The sequence below is a fragment of the Somniosus microcephalus genome, chromosome 23, assembly GCF_052327205.1.
Source record: "Somniosus microcephalus isolate GS21.2 chromosome 23, FLI_Smic_1.0, whole genome shotgun sequence".
NCBI classification, from domain to species: Eukaryota; Metazoa; Chordata; class Chondrichthyes; order Squaliformes; family Somniosidae; genus Somniosus; species Somniosus microcephalus.
In genome coordinates this window covers 14,813,839-14,821,922 of record NC_141009.1, presented here as the reverse complement: position 1 = coordinate 14,821,922, position 8,084 = coordinate 14,813,839, and the positions used below count along the sequence as shown (strand labels likewise).

The 8,084-nt window shown below is 51.8% G+C and overlaps 1 protein-coding gene across 1 annotated transcript in view; it reads right to left on the bottom strand.

The window, feature by feature from the left end:
* Positions 1-954: 954 nt before the first annotated feature.
* The window catches only part of ass1 (argininosuccinate synthase 1), a 145,502-nt gene continuing 138,372 nt past the window's right edge, over positions 955-8,084 (bottom strand). The window contains exons 13-14 of the mRNA XM_085965449.1: positions 1,982-2,047; positions 955-1,147 (exon numbers count right to left, since the gene is read on the bottom strand). Coding sequence (XP_085821575.1) covers positions 1,096-1,147; positions 1,982-2,047 — 118 coding nt within the window. The 3' untranslated portion in view covers positions 955-1,095. The remainder of the gene's footprint in view (positions 1,148-1,981; positions 2,048-8,084) is intronic.

Below are 8,084 nucleotides of genomic sequence, written 5' to 3'. Positions count from 1 at the left end.
CACAACATGACCCGAGTGGCGCACGACTTACGCTGAGCAGGGCAGAGGGTCACAGAGTTCCCTCCTGGGTAGGAGATTGCAGGCCGAACCGGGCAGTGTGAAGGAGGTACCGGGAGAGTGAACCCAACAATACAGCGGCCCGTCCAATAGCTGCAGCGGCCCGTCCGATATTCTTTTCTCCCCGACCCGACCCGTGGCCCGTCCGATATTCTTTTCTCCCCCCCCCTGACCCGACCCGACCCGCGGCCCGTCCGATATTCTTTTCTCCCCCCCCACCCAACCCGACCCGCGGCCCGTCCGATATTCTTTTCTCCCCCCCCCCACCCGACCCGACCCGCGGCCCGTCCGATATTCTTTTCTCCCCACCCGACCCGACCCGCGGCCCGTCCGATATTCTTTTCTCCCCACCCGGCCCGACCCGCGGCCCATCCGATATTCTTTTCTCCCCACCCGACCCGACCCGCGGCCCGTCCGATATTCTTTTCTACCCCCCCCCCCCCGACCCGACCTGACCTCCGACCTGATTTGCGGGCCAGCTTAGTAGGAGTCAGCCGATATCCGGCTTTCCCACAACTGGCGGCGGCAGTCGAGCCCCAGACCCCCCGCTAAGTCAAGGAATGAGACACGGAGCAGGGGGAGCTGTAAACAGACTGTGAGCGGCAGCACAGAGAAGCAGGAAGGGGAATGAGACACGGAACAGTCGCAAGAGGTAGCCTGAACTTAAAAAATTTATATTAAATACAAATTTCCCAGTCTTATAATAATACCTTCTGAAATCCGAAAAATTCCGAAAACCAAAACTCAGCTGGTCCCAAGGCTTTTGGATAAGGGATAGTGTATCTGTATATTCAAAAAAATCAATGCCCAATGGTCTTAAAATGCATTTAAGAGTCCTTGTCCTTCATTGTCATTTAGAGGAAATAGCAGAAAAACAAGTCCACTGAGATGTGTGTGTGTGTGTGTGTTCAAGATTATTCATTTTATTTAAAATGAAACCAGTAACATACAGAGGGAATCTGCACTTTCCTTTCATCACAGAATTCCATATTCTGTAAATTAAAATGAGTCAACAGGATAGTCAAAGCCCGACCTCATTCATTTAGATTTTGGAGTTGCGGCACTCTGGAGGCGATGGTATTCTTTCAGCCTGTTTGAAAATACAATAGGATAGTTAGATATTTGTAATAAAACAGGGAGACATCAACAAGAGAATTTGCTTTACATGGAATTTAACAGAAATCCATCATCTTCCCCTCAAAACTCTTCTGCAAGTTCTTTCAAGAGGCCTGCCTGAATCCATCTCTGTAGTTTCTAAGTTGTGAGTGTGCTGTGTACAGCAAGGTATGACTGATGTGCCATGATGGTAGCTCGTCATACTTAGTGTTTAGATATATTGAACTTTAAACAGACCACCACGGAGAGGGTTTTCGCAACAGTCATGCAGGGCGGGTTTTCAGACCATAAACTTTTCAACTAGAGCATTTAAATTTCAAATCTGATCATTTAGTGGCACCCAAAAAATTTTTAAATTGTAATTTGAAATATGAGATTGAGAGGAAACGTGTTTGTGCACAAGATTCCTCACATGGTGGAGTTCCTGATCTTGGCTCCAAGATGAAATAGAAGAGTGGGATTAGGCACTTTGCATGAAGGGAAACAAAAAAAGAGAGGGCGAGATACCCAGGGGCTGCTGTTGCTCCCTTGTCATGCCAGGTTACAGCGTGGTTGTATACCCACCCGTGTGGCTAGTGCATGGTGCAGGCACATCTATAATAAGATCATGAAGACAGACAAGAACTGCATTTTTACCATACCCGTGTTTTGGCTATTAATTTGTTCAACATTTTAGCTCATGCTCAGAATGGTTTTTATAAATTATGTTCCCCATGATAAGAGAAAACAAAATCAACTTTTGAACTAAGCATAAAACACCTGGAGTAAAAGTTTCTCTTCTAAAAAAATATATATAAATGACACTCACCTCAAAGAGCAGATCCTAATAAATCCACCTGCATCAATTGGGTCATAATCACCCTGTACGTTCATGCTGGAAAGAAAAATTAAAGAAGTTAATAAACCACATTAATCCTCTCTTGGTTAATATTCTATTGCTACATTCATTGTTTCAATGGCTGGAATTTTCTGGAAGAAGGTGGGTTGGGGACGGTGGGCCTCCGAGGAGGGCGGGCGGGAAACCTGGGATTCCTGCCGACTTTAACGGCAGGGCCAGATCTGCATTGGGCCTCGGTTTCGCACCCGCAGCCAGCCAGATTGAGAGGCTGGCTGGCTGCGGGCGGGTAGGCCTGCAGCTGCGGAGAGGGGAGGGAGGGTTCGGTCCAGGGGAAGGAATGGGGGGTGGGGGGGGGTAGGGGGTGGGTTAGACCGGGACCCTGGATCCAGGAGGTAGGTATAAAGCCACTTACCTCCTGGACGCAGCAGTCCCCGCCTCGCTTTAAGTGCCGGGTTTCACAAATTGAGAGAAACCCGTCCACATTCGGTTAAATTCAAAATGGAGGTTAAAAAGAGGCTTCCAGCCTCATTATAATATTTAGATTGACGTTCCACCCCCTGGGAGCTGGTTTCAAGTTGTCAAATAATACGTTCAAGTACTTCTGCTGAGGTCTGAATGTAACCACTACTAGAACGCATTGTCTCACCAGATAGATAAAGTTTGATCACTGTACCAAATCCAACTGAGGTGGTGGAGCACGTTGGAGAACAAAAGTCCTAGAACGTGGAACAGGTGGATAGAAGTTTGTATCTCTGATTTCCCCTATATGTCAAGTTCTGATCTTTGATGCGCCATTGAGATGGGGTGCCAAGCAACAGCAAAAACTTGCATTCATATAGTGCCTTTAACACGGAAACATATCCCACGGCACTTCAGAGAGGCATAATCAGATAAAAATGGACACTAGCATTGAGGTTAGGGGAGTGACTATGCATGTTCTCTATGAATTTCCAGATGGCATTTGATAAGGTTCTGCACAAAAAATTATTAGCAAAATTGAAAGAACACAGAATTGGAGGTAACCTTGTGACATGGGTTGATAAGGTAGGAGACAGAATAATGGGTAAAGGGAATGTTCTCTCATTGACAGGATGTGATAAGTGCCGTTTCCAGGATCTGCACTGAGGCCTCAGCTTTTCACCATAATGACTTGGATGAAGGAATAGAGAGTTGTGTATCCAAGATTGCAGATGACAGTTAGGAGGCACAGTAAGTTGTGTAGATGGGAGCAGAAGGTTACAAAGGGACACAGACAGACTAAGTGAGTGGGCAAAACTATGGTAGATGCAATTCAATGTGGGGAAGTGTGAGGTCATCCATTTTGCATCAGAGAAAGACAAATCAGAATGTTTTCTTAATAGTAAGAGACTAGGGGGGAGAAATTCAGTATCGCCCCGTTTGGGGCGTAAGTATCGGCCGGGCGCGCGGCGCAAATTATCGCCACCTACTGGTAAATTGGCCTGCTTCGCCCCAGGAGGTGCTTGGAGCGCTAAAAGAGGCGCTGCACGACTGTCTTAAGGCGCTAAGCTGGAGAAGCGAGGCGCTACCACCGAGAGCGGGCGCAGCGCAGGTGCGGCCAGTTAGCGGTTGCATGCAGACATGTTGGTGCCGGTCAGCTCTTAAAGGGGCGGTTCAATCTTGGATTGCAGCCACACCCTGCGCATCGGAGCCCTGATTCGCGGCCTGGACAGACCTGCTGCCACATTCTTACGCCTAGGACCATGGAGAGGGCCAGGGAGCGAGCACAGCGGTTCAGCGAGGGGGCCTTGCAGGTTCTGGTTGGCGCGGTGGAGCGCAGGCGATCTATCCTGTTTCCGGACAGTGGCAGGAGGCCGCTGCCCAATGACTATCGCAAAGCTTGGAGGGAGGTGGCTCACAGAGTGACCTCCAGCAGCATGGTGCCTAGGACCCCTGTGCAATGCAGGAAGAAGTTCAACGACCTCACTCGGGTCGTCAGGGTGAGTACCCTTTTCAGAATCCTCTTCATCCCTGCATGTCGACCTCACTTTATGGCCAAAGGGTCCTGAAAGCCCCAATGCCCAGCCCTCATCCAACACCTGTGGCCCTTTCAGGAAACTCACACGCACATTCAGCACTTTACACACTGTAAGGGCTAATCGACCATGGGAGGCAGTGCAGCCAAGATCAGGGCTTCACACTGTACTCAGAGCCCGTCCTTTCTCTTGCAGGGCAAGCTGGCGCATAACAGGAGGCAGCAGCAACGGACCGGAGGAGGCTGGCCTCACCTTCAAGCCCTCACCGATCTGGAGCAGCGAGTCCAGCGGATTATGGCAGGCTGGATGATTGGCCCCGTCGCCACTGGAGAGGCCGACCCCGTTCTGGACAGCAATGGTAAGGTCATCACCTTTTTGACCCCTCTCCTTCCACTTGTGCCTCACACCAGCATCCTTTGCCACTATCGAACCAATACAGTACATTGCAGCACTCATGCCTCCCTCGCTGCCACCCTGTCCTCACGCTAAAGCCACTCTTGTACCTCCCTGCTTTCAGATGCTGATTCGCCAGGTGAGGAGGCGGGCCCTCAAGCTGCCACTGTGAGTGACTCTGAAGGCAACGAGGAGGAGGAAGCCAGACCATCAGTGCCACCCTCAGCCGAGGCAGCCCATGGCCATAATGGGGACACGTCTTCCCTGGAGGGGAGCAGGGGGGAATGGTCTGAGGAGGGTGAAGCTCCGGGGCCCAGCGGGCTGCAGTAACACGCAGGGGGGGGGCGGGGGTAGGGAAGCTCGGCGGCCTTCTCACCGGAGGGAGAGTCTGGCCTCGAGTCCTGCTACAGTGAGCGCAGAAGAGGTGCGGCTCCTCGCTGAAATGAGTGCCCAGGCGGAGCACAGGCACACTGAGCTCATGGCTGCAGTGGCAAGGATGCCCGAATCTATTGAGTCACTGGCAAGGAGTGTCCAGGACTTCGGCGCAGCACAGGCAAGGAGTGTCCAGGACGTCGGCGCAGCACAGGCAAGGAGTCTACAGGACTTCGGCACAGCACAGGCAAGGAGTCTCCAGGACTTCGGCACAGCACAGGCGGCTGCCACGCAAGTGCTTAGTGCTGCAATGCAGTCAGTGGCTGGTCTCATGCAGACGCAGATTGAGGCCACACGAGCACTGACTGCTGCCACCCTCGCTGGATCGGGCACGAATTGCCGGGGCCCTCGCCGCGCCGCAGGCCAGCAGTCTGTGCTTCAGCAGATTGATCTGCATGCTGCAGTGCTGCCTCGTGGGAGTGCCAGTGTGTCGTCCGAACAGGGAGTTGCTGTCCTCTCTCAGGATGACAGCATTCCTGCTGCCAACACTGTCACTTCTCCACTGCAGCTGCCACCACCTGTAGGACAGACTGCTGCCGCCCATGCAGAGTTGGAGCAGTCAGCAGCCAGGCCCTCCAGGCCCAGAGCTGGTCCAGGCCGTCCCTCAAGGGCATCTGTAGTCTCAGTTTCTGACACTCAGCAGCCTTCCCCCAGCCTTGCTGCAGCCACTGGGGTCCCATTGCGGAGGAGCTGCAGGGTGGGAAGGGGCGAATCTCGCAAGCGAAACAGATCACCCTCGAAGGGCAAAAAGTAGGAGGTCTGGCAAAATGCTGTTAAATGTTTTATTGAAGGCCGAGGATTGTGGTCATTTTTTGGTTACTGTTTTGTTCATTGTCTCCAGGTTGTGAGAGCTAGTTATGTGACTGACTGCTTTTTTTTGGGTTTCTCTCTATTACTTTGTCATGCGGGAAGGGCACACAGTTTGTTAAATAAAGAAGTGTCTTTATTCAGAATGTGCATGTTTGCTCTTTGAACTATTTGTTGCCTTGACTGGCTTAGGGGTTGCGGCACGGTTCCATTCATGTTCTTTGAATGGCAGAAGCCATTCCCTCAGGGGGCCTAGAACCGACTTGCTATAAGCCGCTGACGGACGGCCCTTGCACTTTGTGCCTCCCTCCCGTCTTGGTGCTGCTCCTCCTCCTCTGCTGGTGCTCCAATGTCTGGTGGCAGTGGCCGAGTCCTGAGGATTGCCAGATTATGCAGCATGCAGCACACAACAACGAAATGGGAGACTCGCTCAGGTGAGTACTGAAGGGCTCCTCCGGAATGGTCCAGACAGCGGAACCGTTGTTTGAGCACGCCAATTGTGTGCTCAATGATGTTCCTGGTCGCTTGATGGCTCTCATTGTATCGTTCTTCAGCAGGGGTGCTGGGCGAACGGAGCGGGGTCATCAGCCAGGTGCACAGAGGAGCCAGCCTCCTGGGTGAGCCGGGGCCTCAAACGTCTGCCACAGAAGTCTGGCGCAGGATGAAGGCGTCGTGGCTGCTGCCTGGAAAGCGGGCATTGACAGCGACGATCAGCTGTCTGTGGTCACAGACCAACTGGACGTTCAATGAATGGAACCCCTTCCGGTTGCGGTAATCCTCGGCATTCTCTTGTGGCGCCCGCAAAGCCACATGCAGTCAATGGCGCCCTGGACCATGGGGAAGCCCGCTATTCTTGCAAATCCCATTGCGCGCTCTTGCTGCTTGTCCAGGGTCATGGGGAAGGAGATGTACTGACGTCTCCTTTTAAAGAGGGCAGTCGTGACTTGACGGATGCAGCAATGCACCGCGAACTGGGAGATATTGGCAATGTCCCCAGTAGCGGATTGAAAGGAGCCGGTGGCATAGAAGTTGAGAGCCACTGTGACCTTCACTGCCACCGACAGAGACGTCCTGCTCCTCAGTTGAAGCTGCAGATCTGGCTGAAGCAGGTGGCAGAGCTCAGTGACCACCTCCTTGCTGAATCGCAGCCTCCGAAAACACTGCTCCTCAGACATATTGAGGTATGAGAACTGTTGGCGGAAAACCCTGGGACGGTAAGGTCTCGTGTGCCAACGCCTGTTGGCCCTCCTCCGTCTGGCCATGATTGGCACTCTCTCTCTGCATCTCTGTGCCCTCTCAATGTAATGGAGAAGCCCAACGTTCCCACCCATTGCAGCCCCCATAGTATGTGGCCACTCAAGGTTATGCGGTGAAAAAGCAAACCAACTACAAGGTTCTGGTCAGAAGCCAAAAGTACCTCTGCGAGCGCTGACTCAATGCAGAAAGCTCTCTCCCTTTGTCTCTCTGTAAATCTCTCTCTCTCTCAGAAGAAGTGGTCCAAAAATCACTACCACAAAGAAGCCAGGAAGAGCCCCCTTTAAATAGCACCCCCCCCCAGCCCCACAGAGACTGGGAACCGTTCCAGTCGCTGGGAGCGACAGGCGGAAAGGAGGGGGGCGCCACAGAATTTCCGGTTCGGGGCGCCCCAAGGGCGTTGCACCATGAAATGACGTCAGGATCTGCGTGCGCACCTGAGCGGGCGTTGCGGTTTAGCGCCGCCGCTAAATGTCCGCTCAATTTCGCGAGAAGCGCAGGTCTCGCCGCGCCCGGGCGCTAGCTGGCTCGCGCCCCACTTATCGCCCTCTTAAGGCGCTAACGGGTGGCGCAACCAACTGAATTTCTCCCCCTAGGAGTTGTGGAGAAGCAAAAGCATTTAGGTATCCAAGCACATATATCACTAAAAGCCAGTGCTCAGATACAACATGTAATCAAAAAGGCTAATGGAATGTTGGGGCAGGGGGTTATAATACTAAAGTGAGAAAGTGATGCTTCAGTTATACAGAACCTTGGCTGGACCCCATCTGGAGTACTGTGTTCAGTTTTAGACACTGAACCTCAAGAAAGATATATTGGCCTTGGATGGGGTACTGCACAGATTCACCAAAATCTTACCAGGGCTTAAAGGGTTAAATTATGATGACAAGTTGCATAAACTTGGCTCGTATTCCCTTCAGTTTAGAAGGTTGAAGGGTGCACTAATTGAGGTCTTTAAAATGATAGAGGGTTTCAATAGGGTAGACAGATAAACTATTTCCTCTGGTGGGGGAATCCAAAACATGAGTGAATAATCTTAATATTAGAGCTACGCCATTTAGGAGTGAAATTAGGAGACATTTTTCATACTAAGGGTAGTAGGAATCTGGAACTCTGTCTCCCAAAAGGCTGTGGGCGCTGGATCAATTGAAACTTTCAACAAGACTGAGATCGATAGAGTTTGGTTAGGTAAG